The sequence below is a fragment of the Phascolarctos cinereus genome, unplaced genomic scaffold (assembly GCF_003287225.1).
Source record: "Phascolarctos cinereus isolate Bilbo 61053 unplaced genomic scaffold, phaCin_HiC Scaffold_8;HRSCAF=390, whole genome shotgun sequence".
Classification (NCBI taxonomy): domain Eukaryota; kingdom Metazoa; phylum Chordata; class Mammalia; order Diprotodontia; family Phascolarctidae; genus Phascolarctos; species Phascolarctos cinereus.
The window spans coordinates 50,357,962-50,382,842 of NW_027556291.1; the positions used below are offsets into that span (position 1 = coordinate 50,357,962).

Here is a 24,881-nt window from a genome sequence, read left to right on the forward strand (position 1 = left end):
TCCTAAGTGTATTCTCCAGACTGTACATATATGTACTCCATACCTACGCGTACACATACACACGTAAACACACACAGACACACACACAGACATACACACTTCTTTCTCTGTTCTGCTCCATTGTCTGTTTGAGTTACATATTCACCCCTTGCCTCGCCTCACTTTGCCTTGCCTCTGGCAAATGATTGTCTGGGCTCCTGGCTTTGCGAACCCCTCCCCTTGAGTTTGCCTATTATTAAAGATGTAAAGATGTAGGGAATAACTGGAAATGAGAATTCCCTGTTGGCTTTGGATGGACACCACACGCAAGAATCATCTTAAAGAAATTTGAATTCCTTGTGAGTTAACCTACTTTTCTAAATAAGCAGCATTGTCTGGTCCCATTTCTCTCCTCCTCATTTTATTGAGTATCCAGGCCAGGCTATTCTGCGTGGTTTGCCTTTTTTATTAGAACCTCTTGACTGCTCGCATACCTTGAGAAAAAGACTCATTTCCCCTGGTGTGTAACAATTTCAATTAGTTCTTTGCTGATCCATGAACAATAAATGAACTTTCCCTGCTTGGGCTAATTGTTCACACAAGTGTCTCACTAGGCAATTTATTTCCCCAGGACAACAGGGCCATTTTAATGTGATACTACTGGGAAGTGTCCCAAGAAAAGTTGCTTGACATCTGAGGAGAGAGGAAGGGAAGGAGGAGGAAGTAAACATGTTCCTCCTGGATCTCACATAGAACTATTAATTATCTTGGCCCACATGTGGGTGCCAAGCTTCTTGAAATCTCATCCTTTTATCACCTTTTGAACAAGGATAATAGTATTGAAAAACAAGGGGAGACAGATGCGCAAACCCAAAGAGCCACAGAGAAGGGGGGGGATAATAACGGAGCCCCCAAGCTGAGCACCAGCCTGCCTGTGATCTTGGTTTCTTTAGGGAGGTGGCCAGGAGAGGCAGCAAATCAGTTTCGTGGTTAAATGTGAAGACCCCCCCCCCTACAGAGTTGCCTGTAGCTGCATGGGCTGTATTCATTTGGGTCTCTTACTATGAGAAGTTTTACCATTGTGTTTAGAAAAGTTTGAAAGTAAAATATACTCCTTGCTCAGTAATACAGTTTTGTACTTGAACAAAGCCTCTTTACAAAGAGTCTCAAAAGCCACTGACAATTCATACCTAATCAAGGATCCCTTCTGCGTCTCCAAAGAGAGATCACCCAGCCTCCACTTGAATCCTTCCAGTGATGGGGAATTCATTAGATTTCAAAGAGGCTCTCAGTCCACTGTTGCAAAATTCTAATTATTAGGAAGCTTTTGTGTAGAGTTGAAATCTCTATCTATGCAAGTTATAGCCATTGTTTCAAGTTTTGCCTTCTGGACCCAAGGACAGCAAGTCTCCAAGGTGAGTAGTCCTATTGCCTTTTCGTCATCCATTTTCATTGGTCCATCAAATTATAGATTGAGAGCTAGAAGAGAACTTAAAGTGTATATCATCTAGTCCTTTCGTTTTATAGGTAAGCTGAGGCACAGAGAGATTAAGTGACTTGCCCAGGGTCACGCAAGTAGGAAGTGGCTGAGTCTGATTCAACTACAGATCCTCGGACTCTAAAGCCAGAGGATATGCCATCCAGTGCCTGACACATAGTAGGCACTTGATAACTACTTATCTCCTCTTCCCTTCTGCTTCTTGGAAAGTTGCAAGATTAAGTTAAACTAAGGAGAGACCTAAAGAGGACTTAATGAAAAGGATTTGAAGAGGAGGAAAAGGTAGTTGACAAGTCGAAGTGAAGGGAAACAAATTCACCTGGTTGGCCTTAAGCAAAAATATTAGCATGAATTAGTGAGGATCAAATAGGGCAGCTAGGTGGTGCTGCAGTAAATAGAGTCAGGAGAACCTAAGTATAAATCTGGCCTCTGATACTTACAAGCTGTGTGACCCTGGGCAAGTCACTTTACCCTGTTTGCCTCAGTCTCCTCATCTGTAAAATGAGCCAGAGAAGGAAATGGCAAACCACTCCAGTATCTGTGCCAAGAAAACCCTTGGTCATGGAGAGTCAAATGTGACTGAATAACGATACCATCTTCTACCTGCCTGTGCAAATTAGACATCCCCTAAAATCAGAGTTTGGAGAGGAGCAGCTAGGTGGTGCAGTGGATAGAGCACTGGCCCTGGAGTCAGGAGGACCTGAGTTCAAATCCAGCCTCAGACACTTTGACACTTACTAGCTATGTGACCCTGGGCAAGTCACTTAACCCTGATTGCCTCAGGCAAAAGGCAAAAAAAAATCAGAGTTTGAAGAGATAAATCCTGTACTTCCTAATCCCCAAATTCTAGTTATTTGAGCTTCCCAGTTGCTTGAATAATCAGAACATACTAGAGCCCATGGTAGGCACTGACAAATGCTGATTGAATTGGATTCTGAGCACTTGGCTGTCTTCAAGTATTTGTCTTGTTGAGGAGGGAATAGATTTGTTTTGTTTGGCCCCAGAAGGCAGAACCAGGAGCACTGGGGGAAGTGGCAAAGAGGTCAGCCTGGGCTAGATGTCAGGAGAAGCTTCCTAATAATGAGACCTATTCGTAAGGGCAATAGATCATAGTGGACTCCCCCTCCTGGCAGTCTTCAAGCAGAGGCTAGATGGTTGCTGAGGTCATTTTCCATTCTGAAATTCTGTGATTCTGGCTTTCAGAAAAATAAAAGGCTTACTCTATTCTCCCAGGCCATTTTCCAGAAGAAGCTTCTGTCTCTCTATTGAAATAGGTGAGAATTGGTTTTTTGAATTACATGTGGCCCTTACAGCTATAGGACAGTTTTGGTTTTGGGGGTGAGATGAGGATTTGGGGGGAGAGGGATTCTGCTTATTTTCTATCCAGAGCTACCTTCTACCCACAAGGGAAAGTGGTATTCTACTGCTCTGAACAGTGCTCCACTTTGGGATTGTGAGCTAGTATTTCCAGGCTGTTAACCTACACATCTGGACTCACAGCAATCACATTTTAATGGCTTTCCTCCTTCATTATTGATCAACAGCATCCTCTTCTCCAGTAGGTGATAACTTTATTAGGGACTGCCTAAGATGCCCTGGCTTTAGGCAATTGTCATCTTTCTCAGGAATTATGGCATGGATTTGTTGGTGGATAAGAGGCAAAACTTTGAGTCACCTGGCTCCTTATATGCAGATGTGTTCTCCAAATCCTGGTTTAGGCAAGCAAGGAAGGGGCCTGTTGGAGAGTGTGTTTGCTCACTTTCTATACCAGGCTATGGACATATTTTGTACCCTCTCTACTTTCTTTCTGAGCAGACCCCTCAGTCCAAATGCTCCTTAGGCATGAATGCTGAGAAGCAATGGCAGCTCCTTCATGCCATTCCCACCTATGTTTGGGTCAGGTTTCTGTTGTAGAGCCCAACTCATAAGAGTTGACTTCTTTTCTCACAAATGTGAAATGTACCTTCTAAGCCAAGCATTTGTAATTCATTTCAACCAGCATTTTCCAACCTCCTCCTCCTGGCTCTGGCCCTTCAGAGGTACAAATGAAACAGCCCCTACCCTTAAGGAGTTTACATTCTACTGGAGTTCCTTGTTTTCCCAAACTGTTTATCTATCTTCTGCATTATAGACTAATCCCACGGTAATATACCAAAACTGATTTTTTGCTTGCTTTAGAAATGATGAAGTAGTAAAAAATTTAAACCTTTGGAAGAGTGTGGTAGAAAGGCAAGAGCCAAAGCTCAGTATTCAAATCCCACCTCGTAGGCTTACTAGCTGTGTGACCCTGGTCAACTTACTTAACCTCTCTGGTCCTCAGTCTCCTCATCCATAAAATGAGGATGTTGGACTGGGTGATTGTTAAAACCCCTCCTATCTCTCAGTCCTATGATTGAATTCCTTCTTATTTAGTTAAATCCTCTATTATCTGAAGAATGGGAGTTCAGTTTTGGTTTTGTTTTTTTTAAATAAGGGGAAAACACAACTAGATGGATGGATGGATGGATAGATGGATAGATAGATAGGTAGGTAGATAAATGGATGGATGCATAGATGCATGCATAGATAGATAGATAGATAGATCATTTCTTTAGGGTTTACTACTGCCAGATACTATGCTAAGCATGGGGGATAAGCAAAGACAAGCAAAAAGCAAGCCAGTCCCTCCCACCAAGGAGCTTACATTGTAAGGGGGGAAGAGTAATCAGGAGGAGCTGAAAAGGCTCAGGATGGGAAGTATCCAAAGTTCCAGTGAGAGGGAGATAAGGTTGATAGACCCTATTGTTGAAACACATTGTATCCACAGAATACCCAAGTAATGGGATCTGGATACAATGATATCAAGCTGTTGTAATGGCAACATGATTATTAAATCATGAGTTCCATCTCTTTAGTATTTAGGCTTACAAAGGGTTTTCCTTAAAATGACCCTGTGAGATGGGTAGGCTGGGTGTTACTATTCCTATTTTATAGATGAGGAAACTCATCTATAGAGAAACTCATCTGTAGCTCCCAGAAGCTCTTTGGCTTGCCTAGTAACACAAGTAAGAAAGTCTGTGGCCAAGCAGGGATCCCAACCCAGGTGTTCTGCCTCCAAGTCCGGTGATCTTTCTGCTGAAAGTAAATTGAAGCTGCTAGCCTCAGATGGGCTTGTGTGACCTTAAATCACTTACAGGCTCATCTTTAAAGAATAAAAGTGAAAATATACTGGGTATGTGTCACATCCTCCCACTTAATCTCACAAGCAGTAATAGATTATAGTGGATTATCACCATCTATGGGTTATAACAATAGCCATTATTGAAAGGAGGGGAAAGGATAGAAAAAGACAATTCCCATTTTTTGTGCCCAGAATTCCCACTTCAATTTTTACCTTGGTAAGAGTGAGGCATTTTTTAAACACCTCACTGATGGTGAATTCCCAAGAAAGGATGCAGTGAATGTAGTTGAAGGATGAGGGGAGTCTGGAAAGGAAGAAACTGGAATCTACATAAAACTGTACCTAAATAGACTGTAGCATAGAGCTCTCTACAGATTGGTTAGTCTACCCCTGGTGTAACTGAAGCCAAAACCCAGTGAATTGAAGAATCTCAAGAAAGACAAAAAGTCTGGGCCATGGTCAAATAAGGCATTATACACATATCCGGAAGAGGAATGGCCTATGGACACTCAGCAGAATAAACCTTGTAGGCAAATACCATGTGCTTCATGAGCTCCAAACTATTTCAAAGGGCATTCATATATGGAATTGAGGTGACACGGAGAAAGAGTTCAAAGGAAATGTGAGGTAAAATAATGGTGGGAATATTATTTTTGTGATGCTGGTGATGGTGATGATGATGATATTTGAGCCTGTAAGAAATCTCCCTTACAATCACCCCCAAGTGGACATCCCAGTAAAGAACTGTGGCTGTGCCACAGGCAGTTGTTCCATGGAATGGACTAGGGGAGAGTGTTAGCTATCTATACCTGTCTTGTCCTGTCCTCCGCAACACCCACCTTGGAGTGTAAGGCCGTCATCCCATAGATGATGCTGACTTCCTAGCATAGTTGATATGCCTATGTATTTCCATCTTGCCTTCCCCATTAGAATATAAGCTCCTTGAGAGCAGTGACAGGCTTATGTTTGTCTTGTCTGCAGTACTTTGCACCGTACCTGGCGTGTACTGTAAAAGATGCTTAATAAATGCTTGTTGATGGATTGATAGTAAACCATTCTCCATATGTCATCTATGAATTTCACTAGACTTTAGGGGAGTTATTTCTATTCTTAGCCTGCATGTTTACCTCTCATGAGCTAACATGTTCTTCAGTTTCTTCCCTGCCAAATGAAGTATAGTACTTCATTTTCTTTGTTCAAAACGTATCTACTCTTCATCTTCCAGATGCCCTATGTGTGGCCTGGGAGGAGGGGTAGGGGAGGATAAATAAGTCTTTGTTCTCGTCCATCCCTCCCAGCACTTCACGTGATGCTAGATCCATTGTAGGTGCTCAAAATCTTTGTGGGTTTCACAGGCTGAAATGAGAAAGTTGACACAAAACCAAGGCCTTCCCCATTGGTCACAGTTGTAACCACTTCAGATTTGAAAGAGTCAGGAAATGGAGTTGGCTTCTGCCCGGACAGACTCACCAAAGCGAGAATCCCTTCAACCAAAATGCATCAGAGATGTGAGGGTTGGCTAACGGCTGGACACAGTCATTCCTGAAGTTGGTCTTCCTGGTCTCCTAAGACGACACACAGAAACATACCTGATTGTAGGGATGTTAGGGGAAAGTTAAAATGATTCTGTAACTTTTATAGATATGAAAGATGAATACTTCATGAGGATCATCAGGATTAATGAACATGCACTATAAAACAGAACCTGACTATTCCCCTTCTGCCAGAGAATTAGCTCATCTCAAGGCAGCTTAGAAAGTTGGCCATAAAAATCACTCCCTCTCTTAGTTTCATAGACAATAATAAGTGGACTCTTTAGGATCAGAAACTACTAACTTTAACTTAAACCTAGTTCATATGCTCATGACCTCTCACTTGGACTATTACAGTAGACCAGTTGGTCTCCCTGCCTATTCCCTCCTCTCTGCATCCTCTACTTAGCCACCAAATTGATATTCCTAAAGCGGAAATTTGAACGTGTCACTCTCTTCCTCCAGAAGCTCCAGTGGCTCCCTGTTTTCTCCAGAATATAATACAAACTCTTCTGTTTCATATGTAAAGACACTCCTAATCTATCTCCAAACTACCTTTCCAGGCACCAACCTGATTTCCTCTTCCTCCTGCACAAACTTAATATTCTATCTCCCATCTTTGTGCCTTTATATAGTCTGTGCCAAATGAATGAATGAATGAATGAATGAATGATGCATTTATTAAATACTTACTATGGGGGCAGCTAGGTGGCACAGTGGATAGAGCACCGGCCCTGAAATCAGGAGGACCTGAGTTGAAATCCGGCCTCAGACCGAACACTTGACACTTACTAGCTGTGTGACCCTGGGCAAGTCACTTTACCCCAATTGCCTAAAAGCAAATAAATAAATAAATACTTACTATGCACAAAGCACTATTCCAAGCATTGAGGATGCAATTAGAAAAGTAAGACAGTCCCTGCTCTGAAGGAGCTCATGTACGAATGAGAGAGATGGAAGGTTTCCATTACATATGGAAGGTTTGAGCTACAAGTTAGATAGACGGAAAAATACCACGGTTCTTAGGGTATACCAGCAAAGCAGATGGTATCGCCTCTTCCTTAATGTCATTTTCACTGATAAAATGATCTCAGTTTCTGATGTTGAAGCGTATGACAGGGTCAAGGACTTTAGTAACAAGACCTTTCTTTCCTGGGTCCTCAGTAGCCACGTAGTAGACTATACCCCCTGCAGACATGGTGGTCAGGCTGCATCTCCACAGGACTTGCTCCCCAGGATGGTGGCTGAGGCCACTGGACTAGAAGAATCGCTACTCTCAAGTCTCTTGGCTTCCATGTCCTGGGCTGTCTCCATCAGCGTCTGAGGGGAGGTGGTGGTCAGGTCGGTGTTGGTGGTGGTTTGCCTTGCCTGGTATGTGATGTTTCTCCCCAAAGGGGCCCTGCTGCTTCAGCTAGTTGGCTTACCTTCTCTGTGGTGTTGGTTGGCAGTTGGTGGGGATGTCTGGCTCTTTCTCCACAGGAGTTGCTTGATTATTGGATGATGATTCCCCTTTAGAATTCTCAGCTTCCTTCAGAGGCCAGTTCAAGTGCCCCCTCCTCTTACACGAGACTTTTCCTACCCTCTTCCTCCAGTTGCTCATGGCTTCCCCTACCCCAGTGTTATTTTTGACAGGGCATCCCAAAAGTCTTACTGGAGTGTTAAGCTTTAATAGCTTAAAATTGCACCAAGACTTTTGGAACATCCTGTATTTCTCTCTAATGAAACTTTTTGCATTTTGTCTGTTTCACAGGGTGCCTGCCACACTGAAGGTATTTAATAAATGCTTATTCAAAATGAATACAATAATACCTCTCTAGTGCTGAATTAAGGGGGAGAAGTGAAAAGTGCACATTGTGGAATGCCTTTAAGGAGGTGCTGTGTAACTGTAGCTAGGAGCAGATCTAGGCTACATGTGTGTGTTAATCACGTGCACCTCGATGAATAGCTAGGAAGCCAAAGCTCCAAAAAAATGTTAAGAGTAAGACATTCTTCAGGATGATCTGGAGCTGGAAGGGACCCCAGAGGCCATGTAGTCCAACGCCCTCATTTTACAGATGAGGAAACTGAGACCCAGGGAGGGGAAGGGACTTGCTCAGGGTCATCAAAGTAGAATTGGCAAAGTCAGGTTTGAACTTGAGTCCAAATCCAGTGCTCTTTTCATGACACCCTCATCTATGCTATTGGTTCACTTCCCAGACCTTTGTTATTCCAGAAATGATGTAAAATTAGCCCAATTTTTTTCTTAGATGGAAAAATGTATTGTTGGGTATATGTTGACTGCAGATGGGCTGAGGGGAAACATGAGAGTGGGGAAAGGTGGAAGAGGAATGAATTTGTACCAAACCAAATATTTAGCCAAGGTTTGAAACTGTGTTTAAGTTGGACCATTTCTTCTCAACAGAAAAGTGAATATCTCTCTGAACAAACCTCTCCTATTACCATTCTATCTGTACTAAGCAAAATTGAAGTCATATTTCTTTAAGATACCCTTCGGTTTGTGGGACTTCTCTCAGAATTCTGATCTTTGGTAAATGTGACCCAATAGACTACTAATGCCCATTTCTTCTTCCTCATCAGGTATCACAGTTGATAGGAATGGTTTCATTTACTTTGTGGATGGGACCATGATTCGGAAAATTGATCAAAATGCTGTGATCACAACCGTGATTGGCTCAAATGGACTGACATCCACGCAGCCATTGAGCTGTGACTCGGGAATGGACATCACTCAGGTAGGCACCACTGACTTCCAAGCATTATCACCAGGTGGCAACATGGGAACGAATAACAATTTTTTCATGTAGAAATTAAGTGGAAAGGAAGCCCATTTCATCCATTATACTACCACATAACAGAAGTTCTTTTCAGACAACTTCTTCCCAGCAAAGTACATTGATGGAGTTGGGCGGGGGGAGGGGAGAGGCAGGGGGGAAGAATAGGCCAGGAAAGGAGTGATGGGCATGAAAAAAGGAATAAAATGAGGGAATAAAATCTCACTCACTTGAGCTAATTGGAAGATAAGGCCAGTCTAAATTATGTAACATTTAAATAAAGAAATCATATCCTTGCAATATCAGGAGGAAAGCAAGGCAGGCCCCCTGCTGCAATATGCCTGACAAATGGTTGATCAGTCTCTGTTTGAAGACCTCCAATGAGGGGAAACCCAGCCACTGCCTCCTGAGGTGGCCCATAACATGCTGGGACAGCATTCATTGGTACCGTGGGTTTTCCTGGCATCAAGCCTAAAGTAGCCTTTTTGTAACTTCTGCCCATTGAGCTTGGATCTGCCCTCTGGGGCCAAGCAGAACAAGCCTGCTTCACTCTTCTTCATGGCATTCCTTCCATTCCTTCCAATACTTAAAGACAGAGATTGCACTACAGAGAAAAGACTAATTACTGTTCTCATGGAGCTTACATTCTCCTTGGGAGGGGATGGGGGGGACAGAGGGAACCACACAGGATCCTACATGAAGAGCTAGAAGGGATCTCAGAGGCTGGCCAACCCTTCCATTTGACAGATGAGGAAACTGATTCCCAGAGAGCCAAGATGACTTTGCTGAGATCACAAAGGCAGTCCCGGTGGCACAGCTGGCATTTGAACCAGTCTCCTAACCCTAATTACAACAGTTTTGTCACCGCAGCACCTTACCTTTAAAAAACATCATTGAAATGGGCAGTTGGCGGTGAACTGATTGCTAGCTGATGGTTTTGTGAAGGAAGGCTTATACTGAAAATGAGAATGATTTGTTTCAATAGCGCCTGATCACCATTGTTGTTAAGTGCTCATGCCCACATGGTACCGGGCAAAGCAAATTGAAGTGAAATGTTCTGGATAAAATCCAGAACACCCCTTTAATTGGGTATACACAATGCAGCCCTTTTAAAAGTCATTCCAGAGAATAGGCCCTTTCCCCCAGGAAGTCAAAAACCCACCCACCTGGAACAATATCAGAATAATTATAAGGCAGTATAGAAACAAGAGAGACCCCATGGTGTTCTGCCTAAAGGACCCCTCTGGGACTTAGGAAGGCCTAGGGTCAAGTTCATCTAAGAAACCAATGCAAAATGGTGTGCTACAAACCAAATCCCTAAGTGCCAGGAAGCTCTATAATGGAGTCAGAGGCAGAGATGGTGTGTTTATTACATCTAAAGATAACCTAAAGCAAGCAGGTATGTTGCATGATAGAGCATCTAAGAAGATCTGACAGGTTCAAACTTTAGGGTAAATCTAATAAGATGAAATTTTACAGTGAGAAATGTAAAATCATGCACTTGAATTCAAAAAATCCACTTCACAAGTATAAGATGTAGGAAGGGATGGAAAAGCAGCTGGGGGTTTTAGTGAACTGCAGGTTTTCTATGAGTCGGCCATGTGATGTGGAGGCCAGAAAAATTCCTGTACTCTTAGACTAATGTTGGGAGGCGAAGTGTCAAGGCCTAGGGAAATGCTGGTCCTTCATCAGAGCCCAGAAACTCTTGGATTTGAGCTGGAAGGGACCTTAGAGGCCAGCTCATCCAGTGCTCTCATTCCCATGGAGATTAAATGACTTGCCTCAGGATCAAATAGGTACTGCATGTCAGAGCTTAGAACTAAGTGCCAGGATTTGAGCCCCGGACCTGTGAATCCCAAACCAGTATTCTTTATATCCTACCATGCCACCCCTGTTCAGCTGTGAGCACCGTATTTTAGGAAGCTCAGCTGTCTTCAGGCATTTGAAGGGTGTTGACGTGGAAGAATGATTATACTTGGATTTTTTTGGACCAGAAGTCTGAACTAGGTGGTAGTGGGTGGGAGTTGCAGAAAGGCCAGTTTCATCTTGACTTAAGGACAAACTTCCTGAAACAATGAAAGATTTCCCAAAATGGAATGGGCTTAACCAGGGGTGGGGAACCTGCAGCCTCGAGGCCACGTGTGATCCTCTAGGTCCTCAAGTGTGGCCCTTAATCCAACAAATTTTTTCTGTGAAGTTTGGATTCAGTCAAAGGGCCACACTTGAGGACCTAGAGGGCCACCTGTGGCCTCGAGGCCATAGATTCCCCTCCCCTGGGCTTAACCAAGGTCACAGTCTGCAAGCTGAAGCCAAAAGCTTAGTGTTCCTTTTGAAGAATTATATGGAAGCAACCAGGGTCATCATCAAGATGTGAGAGAGATTCTTCTCTGAATACGTAAGAAATCCCCCTCAGCTGCCCAGGTGTCTTGTACCTGATCACTGGGAGCTTGATTGGAGCTCAGGTTGCTTCTCCATCCTAAGTTCACAGGTGTATGTGAGAGCTTATGACTTGAACGTCAAGGTGTTTACTTCATACTACATTTCTAAAGAAAAAAGGAAACTGATTTGCAAAAAGAATTACTATAAGTAGAAGAAAATCAACATAATAGGAGGTTTCGGTACCTTCTATCAAACTACAATAAATCAAACCAGAAGATAAAGTAGAAAGAAATTATGGATTTGGGCATAGTGTTAAAGAAACTGGGTTTGCTACATCTATAGGAGGGAACTGAATGCAAAATGACTAATAATAGTAGCTAAGGCGGGAGGGCAGGTAGGGAAGAGAAGCAGCATTTATATAGTGCTTATTCTGTGCCAGGTACTGTGTTAAGTGCTTACACATATTATCTCACTTGATCCTTACCACGAACCTGGGAGGCAAGTACTATTATAATCCCCATTTTACCTAGGAAACTGAGGCAGGCAGTGGTCAACTGACTTGCCCAGAGTCACGCAGCTAGTAAGTGTCTGAGGAGGAATTTGGACTCTGGTCTTCCCGACCTGAATGCTCTGTTTTATCCTCTGCATCCTTAGCTAGTGCTTTAAAATTTCCAAAGCACAAAACTTATCCTAGTCTAAGTCATAAAGAACTTGTAAATTCAGAAAGGCAAACTTTAAAGTCCTACATTACTGGAATAAAAATAATCAACTAATATCTGTTAAATACTTACTGAGTGCCAAGCACTATGCTATGTACTAGAGATAAAAATATAAAAATGAAACAGCCCCTGGCTTCAAGGAGATGCATTCAACAGAGGAAACAACATATACACATTATAGATTGAGTATATGTTAAGTAAATGAAGGTAATTTGAGTGTGGAGGAGGAGACTAGCAGCAGGTTGGGGGGGGAAGGGAAAAGGCTCTTATAGAAGGTGTCACATGAGCTCTGAAGGTATGTATTCCAGGTGGACAGCTTGTACGCAGAGACAAGAGACTGTTACGTGGGAGGAAAAAGGAAGAAGGCAGGTTTGTTCAGATTGTAGAGTGTTGGTTATAACATATGATAAACCTGGAAATGTTAGTTGAGAAGCCATGTTGTGAAGGGCTTGTTCAAATGCCAAAACAGAGGATTTTATATTTGACCCTAGAGGTGATAGGGAGTGAATGGGGCAGGGAGAGGGATGGGGTGGCCTGGTCAGACCTGCACGTTTGGAAGATCACTTTGGCATCTGAGTGGAGGATAGAATGGAGTGGGGAGAGACCCATCAGCAGGCTATGGCAGTGATCCAAGTGAAGGGTAAACAAGCAAGTGCCCAGGTGTGTCCCAGCCCTCAGAGGATCAGATGGCATGTGTGGGGCTTAGATACAGGAGGCCCCAGCATATTCCAAGAAGAGGAAACCCTACCGCCTCCCTTGGCTACTTTGTCCAGTGGTGTCCTGGTGCGTCAGTCCTTGGTTTTTCCCAGAACTAGGCTTTGGGACTGGGGTTGACTGAGACTACCGAGGAGAGGGCTGGGTAGTGAACTTCATAGCAGTGGTTTATAGCAGTACTTACAGTGATCCAGTTGAGCTTACAACAGGAGTTCAGTTTCATATTTCAGTAAATCAAAAAATATGGATTTTTGAACGAATGTCTGAATGAATAAGAGCAGCTGGTCTCCATTTCTGCTGACAGGACAGCATGAAAATGGGAAATGGGGATTGGATTTGCAGCAGGAGAGACATAGTTTGGCCTTGGGAAGAACTTCCCGACTCAGAAGACAGTGTATTACCAAAGGGGGTGGTAAATAGCTGGAACCCAGCCTAGCCTTAGGATTCCTAAGAATTTGCTCTATAGAAATCTCACCTCTGCTTTTATAACCAGTTACTTCCACTGGGGGCAATGACGCCAAACTGTTCTAACTGTTGTGAATCTGAGTTAGCAGTTCTCAGACCAGAGGCTGCTCTCTTTTACTGTTTCCCAGGCTACCTAGACAGTGTTTCTACCTTAAAAGATAGCAAAAGCTTGCAGCAGATATTTTTTTCCTGGCCGCACTTCTGCCTTGCCTTCCACTCACCTCTGAACAGAGAAATGAACCCTTAACAAGTGGAGTAACCTTTAGCAAGTTCCCCATGCCTTGCAGGCTTGAGAAGGTTTGGCTGAGGTGAGCAGCGTATGGAACCATGGAGTTCTTTCTACAAATACCCCCTTAGTGACTTAGCAGAATCTGCTACCACTAGATCTCTTTGAATCTTTCAAGCTCACAGGAGCTGCATGAGGGCTAGCTGTAAGTACAACTTTTTAAATGTTTTATTGATCTTTTTTAAAAATCACTGTCACTTTCTAATGACTGACTTCCCCTCACCCAATAGAATCCTCCATTGTATGGGCAAGCAAAGTGACCGGGACATTGGTCATATCTGACAGTGTAGCCCTCATTCTGCACCTACCTCTCTGATGGTATGCTTCACCACCAGATTTGACTTTTTACTCATTCTTCTAATGACCAATCCCTCCCCCCCGCCACACACACACACACACACACACACACACACACACACACAGAGCAGCACTCAAAACAATAACATTTCCCAAGAAATGGTACTTCCCTGGGCTTCACTCAAAACACCCCCAGGAAAATCCAGTATGCTCATTTTGAGTTTTGGGGAAGGAGACCACGTGCCCTCCCTGTTTGTTTTTCATGACTGTTAAGCAGGTTCAAGCATGGGTAGAATTTTGCTTTGGGCTAATCATATATTTTCACATCTTATGGAGATTAATTTACCACGTGAAAATTCTCGAGCTACTAAGGAAAACAACTCCCCAAAGAAAGCCTCTCCACCTCTGTGCTTTCGAAGAAGATACTGTATTTAGCGAGGTGACAAATGCCATGTGGTCTGGGATATGCTGCTTATTCCCAGCATCAATGCTCAGTGGCACTTAGGAAACAGGTTAATCACAGTTTTTTCTCTCTCAAAAATAGAATTTGCTTTGATAACCAAATCAGCCATTTGTTCAAAATCCTTACATTTCCTGATTTAGCAAAATATGAAACAGACCTGGAGTAAACTCAGTGGCAGAACTGCACCCTTTCATGGCCTACATTAAGCAAGGAGATGAGTTGCTTATGAAAAGGGAAATCCAAATCTTTCTTCCCCCTCCGGAAGTCACTAGATTGCTGCTTCTGCATGCACATGTCTTGCTTATTCACTAGCATCTGACATCCTCAGAGAATCTGACTAACCCTGCAATGGGAAAATGGGCCAAGGCAGTCTCCCAGTGACAGAGCCACTTTTTAAGTGGCATTTGATCTTCCATACCGATTCTAATACTAGCCGCTCATATGCAAAACATATATATATACTTTCTGGCCCTCATATGCAAAAATGATGCTATTTAGTGACTGTAAGCTGCTGCTTTGGAATCCCTTTTCCCAAGGCAGAGATGGCTTTGCACTGATCCAGCCACAGTTTTGCTCCAGCTTTCCAGTAAATCACATTGATCTCTCCCAACCTGGCCGGGTTGTGAAGCACATGCAGTAGCCACTCATAAACAAAAGGGAGTGGAAGCCCAGCTGGGCTTCTTCTTCAAAATTTTCTCAGCCATTTCGACTTGGTACAAGGGGCTTCTCCATTTTCTACTGCTGTGATCTAGGAAAAGTTATGATACTTGTGGGGCAAAGGGTAGGGGATGGCTAGGGTGGGGATGGTAGTTGAGGAAATCTTCCTTTCTTAGATGTCTGGTGAGTGTCTTTCTCTTATCCCAAGGAAGTTTTCCTGTCCTTTATCACGCATGAGTGATACAGCTGATGTGGGCTCTTTGCCTTTCTTTGTTTATTCCCATCACTCATCCACATGCCCACAGATGGAGATAAGAATTGGATCTTATGAGTGAAGGCTATATTAATTGAAATTCTCTGTAGGGACAAATTTCTGAATTTCTCTGGAATCAAGGAAATCTGAGTGATAACAAGCTTGCTTGAATAAAGGGATCATCCAGGAAAAGGAAAAGTTTTTTTTAAAGTTCTCATTCCCCATCCCTACATAGGAATTTTGCATCCCTTCAAAAAAGGACCCTCCATGAATGTAGGAGATCACTAAAGGAAAGGTCAGTTCTCCAGAGGATTCAGTAGACTGCTTAGTAAGTATGCATACGTGGAAGTGCTTAGAGGAGGAGAGAAACTGTTTTCAAGCACATAAGAATCTGGCTGTCTTTTGGAGATGGGATTAGATTTGATCTCTTCAGCCCCAGAGAGCAGAAGCAAGTGCAGTGGGTTGAACATTTGTAAATAGATGTGCTGATCTTACAGGAGCTGAAGAAAATAGATTGTGGTCCTAACACACAGTCAGTAAGGAGAGCGTTTTGCTTGCCAAAAACAGGTCTAAAGATAATCAAAATCATTGAACAACTGGTTTACTACCATTAAGGTGTTCCAAATCCTTCCTTTCTTCCAAAAGCATTATGTAAATTATGGTATGTCTGGTAGCTAGGTAGGGAGAAGGCAGGAAGGGAAAGGGGGTTGAAATATTTTCATTTTTAGTCTTCCACTAGATCCTTCAAAGTGAGTGGAACTGGCGTCCATCTGGCAAAGGTTATCTGATCCAACTCCAGAGAAGCAAAGTGACTAGACCTAGGGAAGTGATAATCCCTCTGTCCTCTGCCCGCATCAGAGCCCAGAAGCTCTTAGGTTTCAGCTGAAAGGGGCTTTTAGAGGCCGGCTCATGAAGTGCCTTCGTTTTTATGGATGTGGAAACTGGGACCCATAGAGGTTCACTGACTTGCCTCAAGGTCCCACAGGTACTAAATGTCACATAGAAGCAGAATTTGAACCCAGATCCTCCAACTCCCAATCTACTACAGTATTCTACTTCCCCAGAGAGAACACTAAGCTCAGTATGAGGTAGCTAATGTGTTTATGGGCTATAGTAAGCAAGACATACCTTCCAGGAACAAGGAGGTGAGAGTCCCTTAGTACTCTCTTAGTTAGACGATATCTGGAGTATTGAACCTTAAGTTCGTGTCATGTGAGGATTAGGTAAAGGAAGTAGACATGAAAATAAGAGGGGGCTCAGTATGAAAGGCTTTCACTATGGAAGAGAGATTAGCTTTGTTCTCCTTGGCCCCAGATGGAAAAACCAGGAGCAGTGGGTCAAAGTTGCCAGAAGGCTGCTTTGGGCTTGAAATGAGTTACCTCTAAAGGTGATGGCTGCTCTCTCTCCCTGGAGGTCTTGAGTAGGGCCTGTATGCCCACTGTAACATGTTATGCTGTAGTGGGGGATTGTGCAGGTATGGGTCAGTCTCGATTCCTACCAAGTTGCCTTCCAACTTTAACATTGTGTAATTCTGTGACATAAATACAATCCTTTCTGCCTTGTCTTCTTTCTACACAAAAGGCAGTTGTGTTTTGGCTCTCATCAAAAAGATGAAATGCTGGAGAAAAAAAAAATATCTTTAAAGTTCAGGCAGAGTCACAAATGCAAAGCTTCTAGCAAAGCCCCCAGACTTTTGAATGGCTCAGTCTTTTGCACCTTGCACTGGACAGGCAGCAAAACCTCTCATGAACCTGTACTCTGAGATACTGTTGTCTCTGGCTTGGTCAGCTTGGTTTGTTAGAGATTGGTACTAAGAAGGCCAAGATCAGGTGCTCAATCCCCTTCAGATCCAGTCAGCTTCATTCAGTCACACACTTCCAGGCTGTGCCTCTAGGTCTGGTCAGCACTCCAGGAAATGAATGCTGCTCTTGGTCACAAGGAAAAGATTTTTAGACCTTTAGCAGCAAGCACCATCTATTGGTAAAGCAACACTTGAGTGCGTGGCCTGACTGGATTGGTAGTATCATCTTCTTATGCAGAAAGTACAGTGTACACACACACACACACACCCCACTGGGTGGAGGAAGAGCATCAACCTTAATCTCTACCTCTGGAGTGAATGTTTGTTTGAGAACCATAGAGCCAAGATTTGTTATGCCCAGAAAGGCCAGCTGTCTACCTGAGAGAGCATGAGTCTGGAGATCTTTAGGTGTCAGTCTACTGGAGCTCTATTCACTATTTTAGAGATTCTGTAGAAGACCTGCCAATGCCTAAAAAGCTGACTGGCCTGAGTAACATCAAAAGACAGCAGCAGTACAGAGAAATGAAAAGCAACTATTGACTCTTGCAGGAAAGGATGATTAAACCATGATCTCCATCTTACTTAGCGAAGTATTACTTTGTAATCAGGAGCAAGTACCTAGCAACTAGGTGGCGCAGTGGATAGAGCACTGGGCCTGGAGTCAGTTCAAATCCAACCTTCGACACTTCCTAGCTGTGTGACCCCGAGCAAGTCATGTAACCCTGTTTGCCTCAGTTTCCTCATCTGTAAAATGAGCTGGAGAAGGAAATGGCAAACCACTCCAGGATCTTTGCCAGGAAAACCCCAAGCAGGGTCACTAAGAGTCAGGAATGATTGAACAACAGCAATGTCATCTTCTACCTGCCTGTGCAAGCATTGGTATTTTCTTGGTTATATCACTGCAAGTCAGTAAGACCTAAAGGATATTCATTGTCACAGATCTAGGAGGCAGAGTGCTGGCTTGACCATGGTCCAGTCTGTTCCTAATGCTCAGTAGTGAAAACAACCATCCGAACAATCGGAACATAGAAGTGCCAACCTGAAGCAACCCCATGGTTGCTCCAGATTAGAAATTAGAGGCATCAGGGGACATGTTATGGTAGGGCTTCTTATGTTGGCAACCTCAAAAACCATCCAGATGAAAAGTAACTTGAGAGTGATAATACCTCCAAAGAGCTTTCTGACATCATTGTGGCCACTCTAGTCAATCAGGGAACCCTCGATTAAATTCCTTCCCAAAATCAAATCCTAAGCAACTCTATAGAAAGTCCAAATATAGTAGAACTGGGAGTGAGCACATTTCAGGTCCTCACTGACCTAGCACCCAGATGCCCAGTGAATTGATATTTCAATTGTGAATTTACAAGTGAACTAGCTGAGACCAAGGTCGAAAACATTTCAGCCTCACTGTTGAAGCCTTTGTCAGACTTCTGCCCGATTATCCAGTATTCCATCTCTTCTGCTCTTGTGTTTCAGCTCATGCCACGAAGCAGTGTTTTCTTTGTTGTTGAATAGTGATTAGATTATGGAAAAGATTAGCGGGGCGGGGCGGGGGGGGGGGACATGAAGTCTAGGGGACTTTGTGCTATAGAGAACTCCCATGGGGCCTCAACTGGAACACTTTAAAATGTGTATGGTAGTAAATTGGGGAATGCTTAGTGTGCCACCATTAGCTGGGTGCCCACATAAGTATTTCTTAACTGACCCTTTGTGCCCATTGAATGTCTAGGTAGCCACCCTCTGGAGTTGTGTCGCCCTGCTAAGTGTGTGCTGTGGGAAGGGTGGATACAAAACCAGAAGTCCGTTTGAGGCTTTGTGAAAATCTAAGGAGGGAAGTCTCTCTGGTATTCATTAGGTTATCTGTTGGGAACATTACCACGTGAAAGAGAGAGAGACAGTTTACAGAATGAGGAATTAACCTGAAATGAACTTTTGAGCAAAGCAATCACAAGCTTTTCTTCCCATGGAGGGCTGGCCATTTATATCTTATCTCCATGGTGAAATTTTGTAATAGTTTCTTCCCGAAATATTACCGTAGGAAAAAAAAAAGGTTAGAGATAGTTACTGAAATGAGCAGATGATCAATGACAGAAAACTGTTTCAGAAAAATAATGCACGGATACTTTGGGCTTCTAAATTGCTTTGAGGGCCAAAGGGAATTAGAAGCCTGGTATTAGAATTAGAAGCTTGTTGAGCTAGTAATAGAATATTACCAACTTTCAACAGGCAGTTTTCTGCAACTTATCAACAGGAGGGAACTAGGCAAAGAATGGTTTCTGGTGCTCACTCACAAGAAGGAAAAAAATACCTTCCTTCTCCTTCATGGAGTTCCCAGTGATCTCTTCTTTACTCTGAATTCCCTCAGGGTCAAACATGCTCACATACTCCCTTGGATTATTTTCTCCTTGAAGGATTCTCAACCGTTTTTGTGTTATGAACCCCCTTGGCAAAAACCTGTAGACCCCTTCTCAGAATAACATTTATCAAAAAAAAAAAATTTATCAACGTACAAGGCTCCAAATGAAACCATTTAAATCGATATATGGTTATCAAAATATTCTTTAAAACAAGTTCCGACTGCAGCCCTGCTCTTGATGTACTTGTCTCCTGGCTCCCCAAGAAAATGTGGAGTTGCACATGGCTACAGACCATGTCTTTTATTTATCCCCTCATTTCTTCAAGAAGCCTACATTGAGCATCTGCCATATACAAAGCATTTGGAAAAGTTGCAGGATGATTAAGATGTGGCATCTGCCTTTTAAAAGTTCACAGACTAGGAGGAAAAGTAAGGCAAGTACATGCAGAAGTACTGCCATGGGGCAATACGTAACAAGTGGGAAAAACACAATGGGACAGGAGTACAGAAGAGAGAGGCAGTATTGATAGAAGAGGAAAGGTAAAGCCCTGCCTTCTGCCAGAGAATCTTGACTAGCACCGACCTAGCATAGACCTGAATCTGTATCCATTCCTGTGTCACCTAGCCTAGCCTAGTGCTAGACACACAGTAGGAACTTAGCTTAATTTACTTAAAATTAAAGAAGATGTTGGAAGGGGGAAATTACTTTAAAGTCCCTCCTGGGAACCGTTGAGGGAGTGGAGTTAGTTCTTCAGCACATATGAAAAACCTCAGACCAGAGAGACACAGACGTCAGGTCAGCAAGTAGTATCACATAAAATACATTCTTCCTACAATACCAATCATGTCTAGAAACCAATTAGCTGGGGAGTCTGAAGGACATGTTGTAGTTTTCATCTCCTGCTGATAGATGACTTGCTCCAGAAATTGAAAACTGGAAGCAGTTACACATTCAGTGTATAGAGAAATGCCATTTCAAAAACCAAAACTTCAGAAGGGGAGACACAAGAAAAGGACAAGAGAAAATTGAAGCAGTTATGCCTGTTATTAACATGAGATCACAGCAATTAGGCGGCAGATTCATCTAGAGTTTGGCTGTGTTGATGGATCAGAGGGCGTGTGTGGAAACAGTCACAGCATCAGTCATTTCTTGTGGCCTTCAAAGGAAAGGAAGATTTTTTTAGTCATCTAAGTCAAGGCAATTCTGGGATGAAAGCACTTCAGATTCTAGGCATATTTGGTCTTAATCAGTTAGAAAGACATTGATGCTGTGGAACAGGGCTGCCTGTCATCATTATGGCCAGTCATTTTCATCTTGGGTCCAGAATGATCAGTGGAAATGGAAACTATCACTCTTCCCTCACTGGACTTAAATGACACCGGGATATGGCTACACAGACTCATTTGGGTCAGAAATAACTTTTAGGTACCCCTTCTGTCCATATTGTTTCTGGAGGGTTTCTGAGCTGTTCAAAACTTCAGTGGGCTGCCTGAGGAAGTTCCCTTTCACTGACCTTCAAGCAAAGGCTGGAGGAATCTTTGCCACTCCTCACTCTATCACCATTAATTTCCTGCCTTCTAATTGTGGATTTTGCCCTGGGCCCCATTTTCTTTTCTCTCCACACTCTGTCAGCGACCTCATCGACTCTCATGGGTTTAGTTATCTCTGTAAATGACTCTCACATCTATGTATCCAGCCCTAACCTCTCTCCTATGCTTCAGTCTCACAGAAATACCTGTTGGTTGCATGTTTCCTAGCAGATGTCTCATAGACATCTCAAATTCAACATGGCCAAAGCAGAAATTGTCTCTCCCCCAAAATCCCCCGTTCCCCACTTTGCTACCAAGAGTTGCACCATCCTTTCAGTCACCCAGGCTCACCATGTCTTTACATGGGCTGTCCCACCTATGTAGAATGCACTCACTCCGTTGTGACTCCTTCCTCTTAAAATGTCTGGCCACCTCCTACAGAAGGCTTTTCCTTATTTCTCCAGCTGCTGGTGCTCTCCCACCCCCACCAAAAAGAAAATTGCCTCGTATTTGCTCTGCAGTTCTTTTGTATTAACTTATATGTGTATGTATTTCTCCCATCATCCTATAAGCTCTTTGAGCATGGACGGATTGCCTTTTTTTTCTTTTATCTCTAGCACATAGCACGGTACAGCTTGGCACATATTAAGTGCTTAATAAATGCTTGTTGGTTGATTAATTGACTTGTTAAGGAGTTTGTAGAAGAGATTCTAAGTCCCTAGATAGAAAGGAATAGATTCTAGGTAGAAGTGAATAGTAGTTCCCTCCACTGATGCAGAGAAGCAAATGACTTGAGAGTAACTGACTATGTCTCCCCCATCCTGTACTGGTAAGGGTGATTTTTTGAATCCAACTAAAAGACAGTATACATTTGTCCCTACTGAATGTTGTCCTTTAGAGTCAGCCCAATGCTGCCAAGATCTTTTGAGAACTGAATTAATCCTTCAGTGTATTAACTATTACTCTGTTTTGTATCATCTGAAAATGTGATATTACCTCTGCCTTTATCCAAGTCATTCATACAAAAAAAAGTAGCAAATAGCACAGATAGATCCCTAGAGCACTCCACTGTAGACCCTCTGCAGATAGGGACTCCTCTGACATTTAAATCTCATCAGAACCTGTCCCCTTCCTACTCTTTCTAGTCTTAGACATCACTCCCCTCCTCCCACTTTGCCATCCAGCCATGCTTATTACTTGCTCTTCCAGACGTGTGATCCTCCACCTCTGATCTCTATGCTTTTATACTGGCGGTCCCCATGTTTGAAAGTCACTCTCTCCTCATCCCTGCCTCTTGTAATCTCTCATTTCCTTCAAGTCTAAGTTCAAATGCCACCTTCTACATCAAACCTTTCCTGATTCCCAAGTTGGTAGAACATTCTTTCTCAAAACTATTTTGTATTCATTTTGTCTATATTATGTATGACATTAAGTAATCCATCTGAATGTGAGGTTGAGGGTGAAGACAAGGGAGAGAAAAGTTCTCCTTCCCCTGGCTCCCACCTTTGGAATGTGGGTGTTGCCAATAAGTACCCACAAAAGTCCTTAAGTCTCTAGGATGGGAAGTAAACAACTCTGTCCCCTTTTTGGGAAATCCAAAAATCCACGCAGCCGGGCTCCATCTCAAAAGACTGCTTCACATGTGTATACTTATTTATGTCCTTGTTATCTTCCTTATTAAAATGTTAGCTCCTTGAGGGTTGTTTCATTTTTGTATTTGTATCCCCAGTGCCTAGCACAGACAAGTCACTCAATACTTAAATGCTTGATAGATTGATTGACCATGAGCCATGAAGGACTCCTCTTTGAACCAAGTCATTCAATTAGTTTCAAATACTTCTAATTGTATTATCGTCTAATCCACACATTTCCATCTTTTGCACAACAATAGTATAAGAGATATTGCCAGATGCTTTGCTAAAATCTAGGTAAACTATATCTACACCATTCTCCTGATCTCCTAATTTAATAACTCCGTCACAAAATGAAATAAAGTTAGTCTGGCATGGCTTATTGTTATGCTGCATTTTTGTAGTCAACACCTTTCTAGATGTTTGTTAATCATCTCTTTAATGATTTGTTAAGAATTTCCCCAGTAATGTAATTCAAGATCACCAGATTATACTTTGCAGATTCTTGTTCTCTTTCTTTTTTTTTTTTTAAAGTAAGGACATTTTCTTTTCTCCAGCCCTGTGTACCTCTCTTGTTTTCAAGAGTTTTTCAGAGATTGCTGATGGTGGCTCAGTAGTCACATCCACAGGTTCTTTCAGTACATAAGTATATAGTTAATTTGGGCCTGTTGATTTTAATTCATCAGGGACAACGTGGTGCTCTCTTACTATCTCTATTTATCTTGGGTATCTGTCATATCAAGTTAAAGGGCCAAAGCCGACCTCTTCTGCTGGGCCCCTAAGAGCAGAATTCAGCCCAATGGGGAGGAATTGCAAGGAGACAGATTTAGGCTTAAAATCAGGGCCAAACTTCCTACCTATCAGCACCATACAAAAGTAGCTAGCTCCCTGTCAATGAAAGTCTTCAAGCGCAAGCTGAATGACTGCTTCTCGGGTATGATGTAGTGGGGATTCTTTTTCAGGTATGGCCACTGAGATCCCTTCCATCTCTGAAAATCTTTTATTCTGGAATTGTCTTCCATGGGTTTTAATCCCCAGTAATTTTCACCTATTAAAAACAAGGCAAAGAGACACCATTGCTTCCTAAGAGGTGTCATCAGACTTTCCAGTTGCAGGAAAGATACTTTCTCTGGAAGGCTTTATTATTTTCCTTTTATAAATCTGAAGAAGCTCAGGCAATATCGGTGTCAAGTAATGTGAAGGCCATTTGAAAACTGACAAAAAGTGACGCTAACAATCTGGAGCCATGAAAAACTAGAATGTAGAATCGGCAGAGCACCTAGCAAGGAAAGCTCAGCCCCATCAGTCACTGTATCTTCCCCGGGGCTGGTGCACTGTATAAGAGATAATCACACACTCCCTGGAAAGTCATCCTGAAGAGACCTCAAAGATCAAAATCAAACAGAGTCATTTTTTAAATGAACCAAAGGGCTCAAAGTATAGGGATGGACAGAGATTAGGAGTCTCATGTTCAGGACGGGGAGGGGGAGTCTTTTTGGAAACACCTGGTGAGGCAGAATTCTAAGATTAAGAACTATAGTGATGGATGATTTGCATGAACTTTTGAGACTGATCCATAGAAAATTTCCCCAAATGGAGGAAGTCAGCCAGGGAGCAGAGCTTTGCATTCCTGTAGGATTGATGTGATGGGGATAACAAAAGAAATGAGCGGTGACACCACATGGAGGATTGCTGGCAGGCCAAGAGCCTTATTGCAAACACCAGAGAGAAACTTGCGTAATGGACTCATGTCAGCCATGGACGTAGTTACCAAATATAGGTGGAATGTAATTTCCAGAATGTAGTCAAGGAATCCAGTGATATCTGTAGACAAAGAAGTTAGAAGAAAATCTTCTAGTCAAGTACCCTTGACTTCAGCATTGTGGACAGTCCCTTTTCCAATGCAGATCACAAACCTTCTATACCTTTTTTAAATTTTTTTTATTTTTAGGCAATTGGGATTAAGTGACTTGCCCAGGGTCACACAGCTAGTAAGTGTCAAATGTTTGGTGTGAGGCCAGATTTGAACTCAGGTCCTCCTGACTTCAGGGCCAGTGCTGTATCCACTGTGCCACCTAGCTGCCCCCCTTCTACACCTTTAATAGTCTTCAAAGGCTCTACAGCTGGATGGCATCTCAGAGGCCATGCAGTCCAGCCATCTCATTTTGCAGATGGGGAGTCTGAGCTCATAGATGTTTATAGTAGCTTCCCCAAGATCATACAAATAGTCTATAGCAGAAGTGACATTTCAACCCAGGTCATTGGAGTCCAAGTCCAGTGCCCTTTCCACAGTGCCATGCTACCTCTCCTTATGTGTTGCTGTGACCACAAAAATTCCTCACCTGGTAGCCAGCCTTGTGTTTATGAGCCTCTCCAGATTTCATCTCCCA

The 24,881-nt window shown here is 42.9% G+C and overlaps 1 protein-coding gene across 2 annotated transcripts in view; it reads left to right on the top strand.

The window, feature by feature from the left end:
- The window catches only part of TENM1 (teneurin transmembrane protein 1), a 649,974-nt gene that overhangs the window by 587,125 nt on the left and 37,968 nt on the right, over positions 1-24,881 (top strand). For both annotated transcript variants that reach the window (XM_020976349.2, XM_020976350.2), the window contains one exon: positions 8,747-8,901. In XM_020976349.2, the coding sequence (XP_020832008.1) occupies positions 8,747-8,901 (155 nt within the window). The remainder of the gene's footprint in view (positions 1-8,746; positions 8,902-24,881) is intronic.